Source organism: Colius striatus, chromosome 7 (genome assembly GCF_028858725.1).
Source record: "Colius striatus isolate bColStr4 chromosome 7, bColStr4.1.hap1, whole genome shotgun sequence".
NCBI classification, from domain to species: domain Eukaryota; kingdom Metazoa; phylum Chordata; class Aves; order Coliiformes; family Coliidae; genus Colius; species Colius striatus.
In genome coordinates, this window is record NC_084765.1 from 18,471,196 (window position 1) to 18,487,458 (window position 16,263).

The 16,263-nt window shown below is 47.4% G+C and overlaps 2 protein-coding genes and 1 non-coding gene across 3 annotated transcripts in view; all 3 read right to left on the minus strand.

Moving 5' to 3' along the window:
- PNPLA2 (patatin like phospholipase domain containing 2) overlaps window positions 1-6,488 on the minus strand; it is a 28,966-nt gene extending 22,478 nt beyond the window's left edge. The window contains exon 1 of the mRNA XM_061999189.1: window positions 6,178-6,488. Coding sequence (XP_061855173.1) covers window positions 6,178-6,364 — 187 coding nt within the window. The 5' untranslated portion in view covers window positions 6,365-6,488. The remainder of the gene's footprint in view (window positions 1-6,177) is intronic.
- Window positions 6,489-11,606: 5,118 nt separating this feature from the next.
- RPLP2 (ribosomal protein lateral stalk subunit P2) lies at window positions 11,607-16,263 on the minus strand. Its single transcript, XM_062000363.1, has 5 exons — window positions 16,155-16,263; window positions 15,516-15,639; window positions 13,800-13,848; window positions 12,137-12,235; window positions 11,607-11,723 (listed from the first exon to the last, which is right to left on the minus strand). Exons 2-5 carry the CDS (start codon window positions 15,636-15,638, stop codon window positions 11,647-11,649), a joined length of 348 nt encoding a protein of 115 aa, XP_061856347.1. The 5' UTR covers window position 15,639; window positions 16,155-16,263; the 3' UTR covers window positions 11,607-11,646.
- LOC133625880 (small nucleolar RNA SNORA52) lies at window positions 13,514-13,646 on the minus strand. The gene has a single exon (XR_009819130.1). It is a non-coding gene; the product is annotated as a small nucleolar RNA SNORA52 (small nucleolar RNA).

Genomic DNA, 16,263 nt, shown 5'->3' on the forward strand with positions numbered 1-16,263 from the left:
ACAAAGCACACATCATCCAGACTCATCATCACTGGAACCACATGGAACTTGGCTTGTCCTGAGCCTTTCACCTGGAGAAAGCCCCTTCCTCCAGGAACACCAAAGGCAGCTCTCCCAGACACAGAGTACTGCAGATCAGAACAACTCCAGGCCTGTCACAAGCAGCTGTTGTATCTCAAGTGTCAAACTCTCTCCTCCTTTCCTCTATAGCCCTTGTATAGGTATAGAGCTATATAGGTAGAGCTATAACAATTTCCAGCAGTTTTTCTACATTCTCAGGCTCACCAATTCCTTCCATGTGCTTCTTTTCTACTGCCCCAGACTCCCTACACCACTTCCAGGACACATTCTGCCTTTTCCCCCAAGGACACAGACTTACTTAAAGCCTCCTACATGGAGTAATTTCCTCTACCTCTCCTTTCTACCAACTCTTACTCTCCCTTCTGCCTTATACTTGCTTCACAACAAAGACAGCCCAAGGCAAATACACATACATGGGCTCCCTTAACTCCCAGGTTCTTGAAGGCACATCCTGACTTTCACATCAGATCCCATGAACACTTAGCAGAAAGAAAGAGGTCACATGTTAGAGGTGGACAACAGGAGTGTTGAAGAGCAGAGGACTCAATGTGAAAGTGGTCACCAGATTGGAATGCTGCAGGGCTTGCATCATGGAGAGCAAAGTAGACAGAAGTCACATGCTCACATTTGTCCTTGGAGTACAATATTTCTGAGCAAAGGCCCTGAAATTAGGAGAGATTTGCCCATTCCCAGCCCCAGAAAGAAGGAACGCTGACTAAACTACTGTTTCTCTAGCCCTGCTATGGCCCTCTTCAAGTACAGTACAAAGCAGGCAAAGCAGAATTTAAAATCTTCTCCAGTCAATGCAGTAAACATTTCATCCAGGCTTCATGGAGGGCACAAAGGAAAACATAGAGAAGCCCAGAGTAAGCAGGGGGCTAGCATCAGAATACTGTCATTCTCAAGTCCAATGTGCTGGAAGGCAGCACAGCCCTCTGAGACAGGAAGAAAACACCACCAGGTATTGCACGTGGAGCAGAGCTGCTGCCACTGCTACAGCAGCTGGAGTTTGGAACTGGAAAGCAGAACAAGGATTCTGAGGAAGATTTTTTATTTATCAAATACAAAAGTTAACTTCCAAGTATAATCAATAACTGGACATAGGACCTTGAAAAATACCAGACAGCTTCTCATATTTTACAGGGGGGACTTGTGGGTGCCTTGAAGAGTTTTGTGAGATAATGAGCAGAAAGAAGCAGAATAGCCTGAGCAGAAAGAAGCAGAATAGCCTGAATATGTTATGAGTTCATGAGAGGTGTTGCTGCGGCTGACAGAGCAAGACTGGGCACCAAGTTGCTCTGCACACCTACCATCTATCTGGGGCAACAGAAAAATAAACATCTGCATTGCTATGACTTCCCCCCCCACCAATAAGCGACTGCTTGGCTTCCCTTGTACTCATCCCACAAGACGCTTGCAAGAGCACCTGTCCTTATGGGAACTTCGATATTATGAGCTAGCCAGACAACAGGGACAATCTCCTTCCCCCCAGCAAAAGGTATTGCAGGGTGCTCTACTTGGCTGCCATCTTACCTGAGCCTGTAGCCCTGTGACTGCTGATAGTGCTGAGCCAGGCACAGCAACTTCTCCACCACGCCAGTGAACATATCTGAACATGTCACCACCTCCCCTCTCCAACAGAGAAAGGAGCATCAGCTTCGCCCCTTCGAGGAAGCAGCAGGAGGTTCCCCATAAACTACACTTATGTCTGTGTCTGTACATAAGGGTGCTTCTCCTGCCATCAGCTGGACTGGTGCTGCTGAGCTCAACAAGTTTTCCCCCAGCTACGGCCTGTGTGAGAGCTATGAATGACAATCCCTGCACAGGCAGGGACTCGAGCTTTGAGGGGCCACAGAAGCTTTCCTTTGTGTACTTGTGGAGATGTATAGATCTCCTCACACAGCCACACAAGACAGCATCACATATACTCCCCATGGATATGCTTCACAATTTACACTTTGGCTAGCAGAAACTGGCATTGCCCTCCAGACTCCACAGAGACTAAACTGATTTATTTCCCTCTCTTAATCTGGTTAGGCTTAACATACACAGAAAATAATCCCCATGTCCAGTCCTTAAACCTTTGCATGCAGATAATAAAGTTTCACAGGCACAACACTGAAGATTCTATCATTCATTATCTTGATTTCAGAAGGTAAAAGAGGATGTTTGGTGGTTTCTTTCTCCTGCTACCCAATGGAAAAAGTCTCTGGAGTTCTGCAGTGTATTTCCTTGTTAGTAACATGGTGACAGCTGACAAACAAACCTGAAGGTCAGACAACTGCTACTTTGTCTCAGGTTGATTGAGAGAGTCCTGGCAAAGATACTAGTTTTAAAATATAGTAATAATTTTAAAATCCTGTAAACAACTCAAGAAGAACTCTCCACAGAACACCCCCAGCAGTGGTGCTCAATCTAGCAGATATGTGGCCTCCTTTCTTTATTCTTAGTACTAGAACCATCCCTGCAGCTTGCTTTAGCACTTTCTACTGACATTGTCACACTTCAGAAGAGCCAGCTCCCACAGAAGGGGTTGATAGCCAGCTTTACCTCTGGCAGCAGATCCCACCTCTTCCCTCCCAAAAAAAGCAGCAATTCATCAGTTCCATCATCCTCAGATGAGAGCTGTATAGGATAATATTCACATGTTACACAGACAATTGAGATGCTGTTGGTTAACTATGAGTCACAAGCACAGTCCAGGACCTTAGCACCAGCTCAAAAACAGCTTTTCGTGATTACAGCTTCCCATCCCATCACTCAGCCAGGCTGCTGCACTGCCAAAGCAGGCACAAATTCTATACAGCTGACCAGAGTGAGAGGATTCAAGACCTTTACCAAAAATACATCTCTGGATTAAGAATCTGACTGTGGCTGCACATCCAGAACAGTGAATTCAGGATTTATTCAGACAAGTAAGCATCCTCAGAGCTCTGGGACTTGACGTATGCATAAGGAGGAGACTGCAAAGCCAGTGCAAAAAGACTTCTCCCTTTCTTGGCATATAAAGTGCCTTTTCCTGGTGTGCTAGACTCCAACAGCCCCAAGAGAAGACACAGGCACAACAGACACAAGCCCATTCCCCAGAAAACCCTTAGGACAATAAATGATTCATACCACAACACTGCAGTATGGACAACCTAGTTACTTGTAAACACACAAGACTTTGCCCAATGCACCTCGATGGCCACACAAGTTATTTTAGTGGAAAAATAGCAATGCTTTCACATGCCAGCGAACAGAAAAATCAGAACTGGAGAGAGAACTTCAGATGCAGGACAATATCACTGTTGTAGCCCTGGAGAATAAATCCAAGATCCCTACAGCTTAATGGAAAAGTGCTTAACGGGAGCTAGGCAACATTCTATCAGACAATACCTCCTGGCCTCTTATTCAGAAATAAGGTCCTCTGCCCAGCTACTATGCATGCTCAATATTGTTTTATTTCAAACACACCTTTGAAGGCCACAGCAAGCTCTCTAGGTTGCAGATCACTTGCTCAGGGCTTTCAGTTCAGTATTAGCCCACAGCAAGGCCTCACTGCCATATATATGGTGACAGTGTGGTCTTACTTTGGGGAAAAAGCAGAATCAGCTCAGAGGCAAACCAATCGGATGCAAAGGCCAGAAAGAAGAAGGTGGAATGAAAACAGTAAGTGAGGTAGGACATTTTTAAGTTCAGGAAAATTTCTGTTCTCTCTCACTGGGATGTCAAAAGATTAGAACCAAAGAAAAAAACCCAAAGGAAGAGGGTTTGTTCCACTCTTCCTCAGGAACTACTTATCTTTGCACAGTTGAGTCAAGTATACATGGGTGAAGGCACTAACCCTATCTACATACAGCCAAATAAGCAACTTTCCCCTCTGCTTGTCATCTATCAAGAGACACTATTTAGCACTACAGTTTGATGGACAGGATAACCAACACTGCAGGGCAGCAAGCTCCACAGCTCATGGGCTGTTATATCTCCTGTCAGAAAGAAACCAGCTGCAGGACAAACAGGGATACTCAGAATCCTACAGCAGCCTGTATAGGATGAACTGCTCTCCTAGTATGAGCTGCAGCCATACCTTCTGCTCTGTCCCCACTTTCCCTATGATTTCATTCTAACCCCTGGACCTCAACTTGGAATCTGTACTGTCAGGGTTTATGAGAGGGACAAAGTGCAGCAATACCACACCCCAAACAAGCATCCCCTTTGCTTTTACTTTCAAAAGTCAACACCCAAGATCCAAGCCTTTGCTGGCTTTAAACAGCACAGCTTGCCCTCTCTCAGGAGGAAGGTGAATGCTGCCTAGGTGGTGGCCCCTAACTCAAACCTCTTTATTGCGCTTCCCCTTGTAATTCATAGGGAATGGGAAAACCTATTCCACTGCTGATTGATAGAGCGCTCTCTAGCAGGCTGGGTAACACCCTGAGGGCAACGCCTAACACGCCATGTATGCTCTGGGCACATAAATAGCATGAAAAAGGTAGACATGATAACAGACTTACTCAGCACTATAATATCTGAGCATAGCAGAGGATTTGGGCACTACTACCAGCCTGTCTCACATTCCTGACACACCTCTGCAAAGCACAGCGACCACTCAGTTCAGGACCTAGTTGGGCAGCCATCTGTTCAACAGAAAGTAAATCAGCCAAATCCCTGGCAGCTATCAACAAATAGATCCCTGCAGGAGAAGAGATTAGAGGAGGCCTTTTGCCTTGTCCATGATAAAAGCTGTCAACCTGGCATAACTACAGCCTTTGAGACCTCAGACTGAGGCTTAAATGGCTGCTAGGAGCTTCTCATCAACCTCCAGAAGAAAAGGTTCACTTCATTGGGTATTTCCAAAAACAAAATGCTAAGGAGGGAGAAACTTCAAACAACTTTTGCTGCACAGGTAGTGCTATGGAAAGACACCTGCAATCAAGAGGAGTTCAAGCAGTAAACAGCTTAAGTTTCACTTGGCTCTAGGAAAGGCATGCAATCCTCTGAAACGAAATAGACAAACCTGATTTGCTCACACCACATTGCCCTTTCAAGTTTAAGACACTTTTTCCCCCCTGCATTTGTTTTCAAAATAAAAACTTCCGAATACAGACTCCAGCACATTTGTTGACTTCTCCCCGTCTGCAAAAACAGTTGAACTTCAAAACAGAGAAAAAGCAGAAGGCATCACACACCATTCTCTTCAGCTGCTCCCCAGACATGTCCTAAGCAGGAAAAGGCTACACTGTGTGCCTATTTCAGAGATAATTTTTTAGGGTTTCCTCTGTAAATTGAAAACAGGGCTAACATCTAGCTAAACTGGAGATCTAGCTCTCACAGAGGACAAGAAAACTGCCCAGAGGAATGATCCTCTTCCAGAAATAAAGATGCTAAGACAGAATAAAGAGAGGCTTCCTGGTTACTTTGAGATGCTGTTCAACCCTAATCCATACATACAACGCGTTGCTTGATGTCTCTATTACCAGCTGCTTCACCTCCCATTCACAGCCACCAAGAGTTGGTGCCCACACGGCAAGCGTTCAGCTTCCCTCTTCACTAACAGCCCTACCAGACCCACACTCAAGCAAGCCAAATCCACGATACAAGCCCCCACAAGTCTGCATTACTATGGAGGGGGTCAAAACCAGAACCCCTGTGCTGACTTCCTACCATCGGGGTCTTCTTGAAGGGTGACCCCCTCTGCAGACACCTGCTCTGCGGGACGCGGCAGCACCCGCTCACCGGCCTGCCGGCCCATAGAGGCCGGTGACCCGTTTTGTACGCATGCTTCACTGTCCTACGGGGCTGAGGGGCTCCAAACACCCCCTCGGATCTCAGCCTGAGGCAAAGGGAGGGCAGGGGAAGAACGCTGAGGTAAAGCCCTGAAAAACAAAGCGCCGCACGCATCTGGGAAGGATGAGGGCGGATCGCTATTTACACACACACTACACACACCCGCTGCTGTTGTCATGAAAAAGACAGCGAGGAAGGGCAGGCTAGAAGGAGCGGTGGCCTCCAGCAGCCGGCTGGCCCGGCGGTGGCAGGGCCGGCACGCAGGGCCGAGCTCGCCCGCCCAAGGGCCGCCCGCCGGTGCCGAACGCTCCGTGCCCGGCCCGCGCTTACCGAGGCAGGCGCCGCTGACGAGGGCGGTGGCGGTCAGAGCCCCGGCCGAGGCACCGTAGACCTTCTTGGCGTTGGCAACGAGGAAGGGCGCATGTTCCTGCAGGCAGCTGGCTACCCCGATGTGGTAGACTCCCAGGAAGCCGCAGCCGGCGAAGGAGATATTCCAGGTGGAGTCCGGAGGGAACATGGCCTCCGCGATGGGGAAGGGGGAAGCCGCGGGGCTCTTCTCACACCACACCGCCGCTGGGCGTGTGGAACGGAGCACGGAAGACGCTACTACCGGTTCCCACACTACCTCAGTGATGCCAGCGGCAGCCGCCGAGCTTATATGAGGCGGCCCGGCCCTCGGGCCCGCCCTCGACCGGCGGAGGCGCCGAGCTGAGGGGCGGTGACACTCAGCTCGGCCCCTCCGTAAGCCCCAGCGTTGGGCGGGAGGCAGCTGGGCCCTCCTTCCAACCCTTCCTCCGGTGAACTCCTTCTGTCAGCCCGGGGGGACGCGGCCCCCGTGGACATTGGGGTTATTCGCCGGCCGTCGTGTCACGGCAGTAGTACCACCGCCTGCCTGAAGCAGGTCTGCAAGCTAGTCCCTTAGAGGAGACCAAAGACCCACGTAGTAGCTTCTCTAAGTTCACCAACACGCTTACCTTTAGTCAGGGCAGCTGAAAATTTTAGTAGTGCTTGTGCACGGGCAAGCCCGTGGCGTATCAGCTCACCACGGACCAGCACTGGGGGAGAGACACGGTGCTCTTGGGAGATCAAAATAGATTTCAGAAAGTGGAACGATCTCCTTGTCATAAACAATGCAGACTGTAGTGATTCAGACAATTAGACAGGTGTGAAATATTACATCAAAAGGATCAGCATTGCAAGAGAAGCAGCTGCTCAAAGCAAGGAAGCCAGATCAGCAGGAGGGAAGTTTGGGGCCTCAAAACAAAAAGCACAAGTGGTTTGTTTTTTTTTTTTAATAGAATCAACAGAGGGAAAAAGCACTTTCTGCAGGGTTTTTTTAAAAAATACAAACCTAATTCATCTTGACAGAAATCTACTTGCATTAGTTTTCTCAGAACCGGTCAGGAGTTGCTCATTTGGGACACTGTTATACCTGTACTTAGCAGCTCTCAGACTAATGAAAGCTAAGCCTTCCTCCCCATAAAAATGCCACCAATTCTGTCAGCAGAAGTCATTCAAATAGCCCCTCTCCCATTCCTTCCCCTTCAAGTGTCCTTTCAAAGAAGACCAGGGCAGCTAGTACCCTCCCTACAGAGACGCCATCCAGGTTGTAAGAATGGCTGTCTGCTGTCTCACAGGCAGCTGACCGAGGCAACCAAACTCAACAGGTAACTCCTGTCTAAATCCAATATTTGATCTCAACTTAGGCCTCGAACTCCAGCTCCTACAGACAAGAGGGTTTTTTTCATTAAATGTTTGTGCTTTGCTTACATCAGATAGGCAGGAGTCCAGCCTTATCTTTGTTCCGGGTCCTACCCTGGAGCCCACCACCTCAACTAGCTGCCAAGAACTACCCTTGACACATACTAGCTCCATCCTGGAGTACCTAAAGAGCTGACCTCACTTACCTCAAGTTCTCTGTTTATGCCCTATACCCACCCTTCTTTCTATTCCTTTTGTGCCTCTACTTGTTTTTGTAATTTCCTTCCTTCCTCCCTTGGGTTTAGTGTGATTGTGTAACCCTTGTCAGCCCTCATCTCCTCCACCTGAAGAGTGACCATTGGCACACCTGAGCCTTGACCCTCCTAAAAGCCCTTAACACCAAGATGATCACAATGCTTTCACCCCATGCTTCTGATGACATGGAAAGGTGTTTCCAAACCTAAAGAAAACATCCTGTCTTGCATTTTCCAGACAGGGATTGCTGCTGCAGAAGAACTAGTCAATGGGCTGTGACTTCAGGGGAAATCTGCATCAAAACTGAACATTTGAACCTTGTTTGCATATACCTCCCTAACTCTTGTAACCACAAAAACAATCTTGTTCTCAAGCCAACACTGCTTCCTCTTTTTTTCAGCATTTCACAAACCTTAACGTTCCTACCACATCTGGAAAAGAGAAACAACAGTGCTGCGGTGATGCTGGGGCTAGTTTCACTTGATTTCTCAACAGCAATCGCACCCCGAGTTGTTTGCATTGCTCTGCCTTGGTCTTCAAGGCTGCCTGTCTGAGGGGGCTCATGCTGCCCTGCTGAAGCAAGTTAATGAGACAAGCTATGTGCACAGTAATCTCCCGCAGGGTGCTGCTCGGGTACTGGCACTAACAGGCTGGCAAACAACTATGTTTTTCTCAAAAATACGTTATCCCCTTCAAATGCTTTTGTCCTCAGTAAGTGCTGCAAAAATCCTGCAATTGCTCGTAATCCTGCAGTATACCAGGGCAGCAAGATTTACGTGGCAGCTTTTCACGTGCATCAAACTCCTAACAGAACACTGCAAGTTCCCTTCTACCCTTACACACTGTGATGCCACCAAGACAGCTTCTCATGCAATCTCTCATCCTTGCATTTGTTTTCTAGTCCAATCAATGGTGAGTAGTTAGTACATGTGAGATGACAAAAACAACCTCTATTTGTTTTTTCAGGTAAGACCTTGGTGGTTGGTAGCCAACAGGAATTTTAAAGGGAAGCTGAGGGTACTCAGTCACAGCATTGCCTTCAGCATGTTACTTTAAATTGTTGCCTGCAGTCAGTAAGACTAGGGCACTGGTAACGAAGCCCAACCCAAGAGCTGTTAACATCACTGGAAAGTCTGACTTTGATGTCTTTTTCTTATTTCAGCCAGTTCCATGGCAGACACTAGCAACCTGCTTCACACAAGCAACTCCTAAGATAACAGAGCAGTCCCCTTGCCCTGCTCTCCTGGGAGTGAATCTTCCTTCTAGGAAACCTACAAGATATCTCTGCCCTACCTAAGTCAAACTTTCTGAGTTGCAGAGCTGCCTGCACGTGGTAGCTTGCAAAATTGGGCCTTGGTATCAAGAGTGAAACCAGATTGACAGTGGCCCCAGAGAGCCACTGGCCATTACCTTCCAGTAGTGTGCAGGACATTCTCCTTGCTTTCCAAGTAGTGAAGATGTCATGTCACCCTCCCTGCCCCGTCGTGTTTGTAAGGACTGATTTTCAGTCAGAGCTCATTTGAGATGGCAAAGCATTTGTGTGCCCGTCAGGAAAACTCACATGTTTCAACATCAAGCCCGTGACTAAATCACTCTCCCCTGCTGCCAATTTGGTAATGATCGGTTACCAGTGTAATCTCCAGGCACAAGGCTATCCTTTCCCTTCAATGTCTTTGAGCCTTTCTTTACGAAGCAAGGAAAAATCTGTTTTAGCTAAGATTCTGCAAAGGGATGCTAGGCTGCCACTCCCAAGCATTTGCATTTCTCCAAGAGCATCAGGGGATACAATGCATCCACCCCACTGCTGTCCTTGCAACTGGAAATCATTGCTAAGACTGAAAAAGCATCAATGACACTTCAAAATTCTTCAGTACAGTATCCACAGAACAGAGTCCTGGCTTCTTCATATCTGAAGCTCACTGAGATCAGCAGAACACAGAGTGGTGAACTCCATTCAGAGCACCAACAGTCTTCTGGGTAGGTCACTGCTCATGTACGAAGACATCAGGTGACAACTGTTTCACAAATAGGTACAGGGGAAGAAAGCTTAAAGTGCTTTCATTTTGTCTTGAGAAGAAATATCCACCATCAGAGGTTTTAGCAAATTCTGTAACACGTGTGTGAAACCTTGGAGTAGACTCACCCCCTGACCTGCACAAGGAATACCAATGGGGTGGTTCGGTGGAATACATTGGTTCCCTGGGCAGCTAACGAAGGCTGTATTTTCAGTGCTTTCTCCGAGAGCTGCCCCAAGTTTCTTTTCTAAACAGTTAACCAAGTCAGTCGCCCTCTTCTTTATCCTAGTAGATTGGTCAACAGCAGTTTTCATCAAAATGATGCACTTTCAGGAAGGAATTTAAAGGTGGTAAGAGGACACTCAGCACAGGATCAGTCTGTATCAAATCATAAGAAGACGGGGCAGAAAAAGTTATTCTGGATATAGCTGTAGTCCTCCCCTCACCTCAGTAGCCAGCAGCTAAGCACCACAGGTCTCATTCCACAGGCTAGGGCACAACAAAACTCATGGAACAGCTCACTGCCACTAGAACAAATTCGTCTGTGCATGGAAGAGCCTTGCTGAGTGGTGACAGGGTAGCTCCTGAAAACGTCAGCTTTGCTCTTGCAGCAGCCAAGCAAGGCAGTAACAGAGCTGGGGGGGGGAACTTCTCACTAAAACCACTGAAAAGAGTGGTTACATGATCTGAAAGGGGGAAGTCGACAAAGGAAGAAACATAAGAATACCTGTGCTCCTTCCAGCCCCAAACCACAGCCCTTGCAAGTCAGTTTTTGTTACTACCAACAAAGATCATAAAGCCAGGCTTAACAGAATAAAGTAGATGAAAGGTACTGGCACCACCGCCTCCTGTAACTCATTCTTGCAGCTGTTACAGAAGGGCAGCAAGGGTTAGTTGCTTACATCACAGCCATTTTGAGTCTGAGGATCTAACTTTCCCCTGCTCTCTCCCTTGGCTGTGTTCAGTAATGGGTGTTTTCTCCGAGTACACCACAGGAAGACAAGTTTTTCCTACTTGGAATTCACCCCTCTCCTCTCAGAAGTACTTGCCACACTTTGCCCAATGACTCATAACCAACACAGCTCTATCACCTACTGCTTTTTTTTTTCCTTCAAAACAATGACATTGGAAAAGCCTCCCAGTATAGACCACTACCCAGAACACCTCTTTTTGACATGACCTGTGGAGATCCAGCACTGAAAGATCATCCCATGTCCTGCTTGTACTTTACCTATGAACAGCAACAGTCAAAGATAGCTGAAGTCTGGGTAAACTGTCAGAACCGCCTCCTAGCAGAGGACACTTCATAAAACCAACATCTACTGTCCTTCCAAGCTGATATGTGCCATGAAATCTAAGCACAGTCAAGCATTTAATTGTCATTGTCCCTACAGCCTGGAAATCTGACAGTGATGAAACTGGTGCTTTTAGGTATCCTCAAAAACTAGTTATCAGAACTAGCTCCAAGTGACGTTTCTGGACTAATTTAGACCTGCTGTCCGCTCGGTTTCACATGTTCTGGAATTGATGAAACAGATCCTGAAAAATAAAGTCCTTTTATTGCTCAGGACTCTTTCCTGAGCAACTGGGATGGCAAAATAGTATAAAGTAAACCAAAGTTAACATCAGGTAGATTCAGCTTCCATATGCTGTTTATGTAACAGCGGTGTCAAAACAAACATCCAGGTTCACATAAGCCTTGCCACTTACTTTGAGAGAGTTGAGTCCCATGGCTTATCATAAAATCCAATAGCACTTGTATGATAATAACAATAATCTCAAACCCACTGAAAACAAAGCATTTTAATAATTTCTCTATAACAAATAATTAATCAAATAGGCCAAATCCCATGTCATCATCAGATTCTTCAGATTCCTCCTTCTTCTCTTCTTTCTTCTCCTCAGCTGAAGAGAAAAAAGACAGAGCCAATGGTCAGTATTTTTAGGTTCTGCACCAGATTTTCAAGATAAACATTCTGGTGTTCTCAGCCTCCCTATTACTGGTATTTCAGCCTTCGTGGTTCATCTCATTCCCCTCTGGTGGCAAGATACAGACAACAAGAGGACACGGACACTACTTCTGAAGGGATGTGCTTCACACAGTGAAGTCTGTCAGATTCCCAGTTCTAAGCCACGCCAAGGTGGATAAAAAGCAAATTCTTCTGATTCCCCAAATGAAAACTTACTGTTCAATTCCCACTTCACTCACATAGTGAGTTGCCAAAGTGCAAAAGCCTTGAAATTTGGGCTCAATTGAGATTCTAACAGAGAAAACCAGACTGTCGTGTAAGAAGCGAGGTCTCTCCAGTGGTACTCACCAGCAGCAGGGGCAGCAGCGGCCGCAGGCGCAGCGGAGCCCCCTCCAGCAGCGACTGCCACGGCTCCCCCAGCCGGCATGCTGGCGAGCTTCCCATTGCCTGGGCAGGGAAAAGACAGAGAAATGGCAGTGCAGAAGCAACAGACACTACATGTCTCATGGACTGAACCTGTCCCTGTTAGCTGAAAGGAACAGGAGGCTGCACCTGTGGTACGAGTATGAACTAGTCTGTGAAAAAGCTCAGGAGCTGAGGACTCCCAAAGGCTTATCCTGAGTGCACCGACAGCACATTGTTAGTTTTCCTCTGTACACAAAGCCCATTCTTTTTTCCAAAAACAGTCATATAAACATATGGTAAATATGATTTGACACATACAGAAAAGCTATGTTTTCTGAATACAGCACAGAAATTTCAATATACCTCACAAATGGACAGATAGGCAGCATTGCCTTCCCCTCCCTCTTTCTTTTTTAAACAGTATGGACAACTGTGAGGGCAGGATTGGACCATACTTACAGGACAGAAGGGTGTGGGAGGAAAGATGTATTTATGGCAAAGAGTATAGTATTTTAAACAAATTCTCCATCACCCCATGAACTCTATTGCATCTCCTTTGAGATTAGCTAGTTTGCTGGCACCAGCTTTGCACATACCAAGGCTCCCATGGCATTCAGAGGTCACATACACAGTACGTTTGCCTGTATTACAGTTTCTGAGAATCAGTTTCTAAACAACTCCCTGTTACTTCAAGCTCTAATATACCAGCCAAGTAAATGAACATGTTTCATATGCATGTCAGTATGTTCTAGGAAAAAAAAAAAATTATTTAAAGGAAATACATTACAGAAAGAGACAGTGTGTGTTGTAAGCACACGCATAATGGCTCTCTGAGGTCTTCAGACCACACGGGTAGGAACGTCCAGTTATTGCTCTTAACAGCAAGGCCAGGCAAAGTCCTAGCAACCTTTAAGCAAGTACATGCCTAAAAATTCCCTTGTCCCTATATGCTTGGAAAAAAAAAAAAAAAGAAATTAATTCATCAGAAACCTTTGCACTATCTCAGCTCCGCTTTACTTCAGCCCTGTGACCCAGGCAGTTAATGTTAAAAGTTCCAGCTTTGTCTGCAGCTTCCACCCACCTCAACATGCAGGGTCCTCTCTTAAGAGAGAGAAATTCCAGACTAGGGTAGCTCTAGCAGATGTGCACTAGAGGCCTGCACTAATTGTAGAGGGTGCAACTGTATCCTTTATGTGAACTGACACTTTTACATTTCACAGTCTGTTCCTCCTGGTTTACCTAACTAGTGCATATGAAGGGTGAAGGCAAAGAAAAGGTCTCCCAGAGAACTCAAAGGACAGATAATCCTTTCTCCAATTGAAATGTCCAGAAAACTATGTAATGAGCTGCTAGCCAGTCAGCTCATACACACTGAAGTTTTCCAGTTTGATGTGGTCCACAAGCGAAACCCCGCAGGTACTGGCACCCACCTGCAGGGAATTAGAATGGACCTGGATTGCAGTCACTTCTGCCAAGATCCCGCACAGAATCCTCACCCACAAAGCTGAGCTGATGAATCACCAGCAAGCTGGCAGCAGTCCTACATTCCCAGGTCTAAGATACCAAAGCAGCAGAGGCAGCTGTGATGCTCAGAGGCTGTACTTACCCTGAGCAATGACATCCTCAATGTTTTTTCCATTCAGCTCACTAATAACCTGTGAAAGTTAAATTTAGAATGTCAACTGATTCAAAACAGTACTACTTTTACACAAATACTGATTAATCACCACATGCAATGTCTCTATCCTGCTGCTTACACAGCCCAAACACTCCTTATTTCTCCAAGGAAATGAAAATGTTGGCTCTGTCTTCTATACTTTTCTGAGAAAGCTTTTTCAAGAAATCTGTTACAATAAATTCATACTGAATCCAAGGACCTTGCAGAAAGAGGGACATACAGATGTTGTGAAGTCAATTAGGAAATCCCACTAAGAGCCCCCTAGTTATTGAAGGACTGTTATCCTATCTTGCTCAATACCCACAGGGCAGCTCTGGGCCTCAGACCAGAACACCCAGGGTCCCGTTCCTAGCATCACCAGATGTCACAGCCAGGCTTGCTATTGCATCCCCGTACTGGAACAGAGAGTCCCAGCTTCCACCTTACTACCATTAATCTATAAGCAGGGATGAAGAAAACAAACCAAAAATTGCTAAAGCAAGCAATCGCTTAAAAAAGCCACAGACCTTCCCGTCTGCAAGCAAGAGTGAGTGTCCAGCACCAGCCAGCAAAGGCCTTGAACCGAGAGCTTTTCACCAGGCACCTCCAGCTCACACCATGCCTGTGAGCTTGCTCCACCCCAAGGAAGGTCTTTTTAAGACTCCCCTAGATTTACACTGGCATAAGACATAGCCAATACAAATAGAAAAGGATTAATCCTGATCAAAAGGAACTCCAGAGATGCTTTCCAGATATTGGAGGATTGGAACAAACAGCTAATTTATGAAGGCACTGAACAGCCAAAATACCTAGTATTTAAAAACAGGAGCACCGCAAGTTCACACCATGACCCCAAATCATAACAAGGATGCTGGCAGCTCCATCTGCCCATCATTTGGTTGGGTCCATGGTAAAATATTGTCTCCAAGTGGGAAAAAAATCCTTTTCCCTCCACATCTCTGGAAATACTCTGCATACATAAATGGGGCAGGTGACGCCACCTTTTTCTTTGGTTTTGGGTTTTTTTTCCCCCATAGCCATTTGTATGAGGCTGAAGTATCACAAGAGATGTTCTAAGATACTACCTTCTTTAAAAGTCTGGTTTTTAACACAACCATTTCAGTATTAATTTAAAAAATCTTCCTACCAATTATTGAATATCTGTAACATCCATGTTCTAATTTCCCTCTTTCTTGGCCAAGGAACAAATGCTCATTTGCAAGACCCTAAATAAGAATTTGTTTCCGATTCCCAGGCCTACACAAGTGTTTATATTGAATCGATACTCACTAAAAGTCAAAGTGGGACATGCAGTGTAGCCTATATGTGATACCAGACTAGCACTTATTTTCACTACATACTGATCTGTAGCCTTCATCTCACTGAAAATTTGAGACTAAACAGCTGGAAGTCTGCAACAACTGACAGAGACCTTTGTGGAGGACTGGGGTGAAGAAAGAAAGCCAGACCTCTACAAAACAGTTGCAAAAGTAGCTTTGATAGGTTAAGCAGCATTTTATAAGTCACACGTGTAATAGTCAGCAAGTGTCTGAACAAAGTAAGGCCACACCAGCAGCAGCTAAGGGAATGCTGAAGCCACAGAACCCACGCAAGGGTCTGATGCTGCCGGGGATGTGACCATGTGGAGTTAAACGGCAACACCACCTTGTTCATGCGTTCATCGTCTGTCTCGATGCCCACGCTGTCGAGGATCTTTTTCAGGTCCTTGGAGGTGGGTGACTCGTTTCCGCCGAGCACGGCAAGAAGGTAGGCTGCGACGTAACGCATCCTGGGGAAGACAGAAGGGACCCTCGGTGCCAACGGCCCAGCTGCGTGTCCGGAGGCGGCTCAGTCCCTCACTGCGGGGCACAAGCCTCGCCGTCCCAGGCACTCTAGTTTTACTCTGCCTTTACTCGACCTCCAGGCCTCGCAGGACCGCACACCGGGCCGCACACGAGGCAGCTCGGGAAGTACCGCGTGAACCGCAGCGGCTCCTGTCCCGCGCCACGGTGCCCGTAGGCCGGAGCGGCCGGCCCGCCCGCCACGCCTCTCCCAAGGAAACCGGCACCGCGGCCTCCCGAACGCCTCTGGGTCCCCCGGGTGGCATCACCGCCTCGACCGCCCGCCCAAGCCTGCCCCGTCTCCCCGCAGGCCCAGGCCCGGAGAGCACGTGGCCACCATTTCCCCCCCACCCCCCGCCTCCGGTGGTCTCGCCCGCGCCCCGCCGGCAGCCGCGGGCCGGAGCGGCCGGGCCGGGAAGGACCATTCCCGCGGGGCGCGGGGGAGCGGCCGCCGCGCGCTTACTCGGCAGGAGGCAGCGGCGCAGGAGACAGGCCGGGGACGTGCGCGCGCGGTGGCAGGCCGGCGGCGAAAGGGAAAGGGCGGGGCTTCGGCAACGCCTTCTTCCCGTCAC

Coding starts and splice junctions, on each gene's coding strand:
- RPLP2 (XM_062000363.1), bottom strand. CDS start 15,638: ATGCGTTACGTCGCAGCCTACCTTCTTGCCGTGCTCGGCGGAAACGAG. Junction 12,236..13,799: donor TGAGGATGTCATTGCTCAGG/GTAAGTACAGCC, acceptor TTCCCTGCCCAG/GCAATGGGAAGCTCGCCAGC. Junction 11,724..12,136: donor CGCTGCTGCCCCTGCTGCTG/GTGAGTACCACT, acceptor TTTTCTCTTCAG/CTGAGGAGAAGAAAGAAGAG.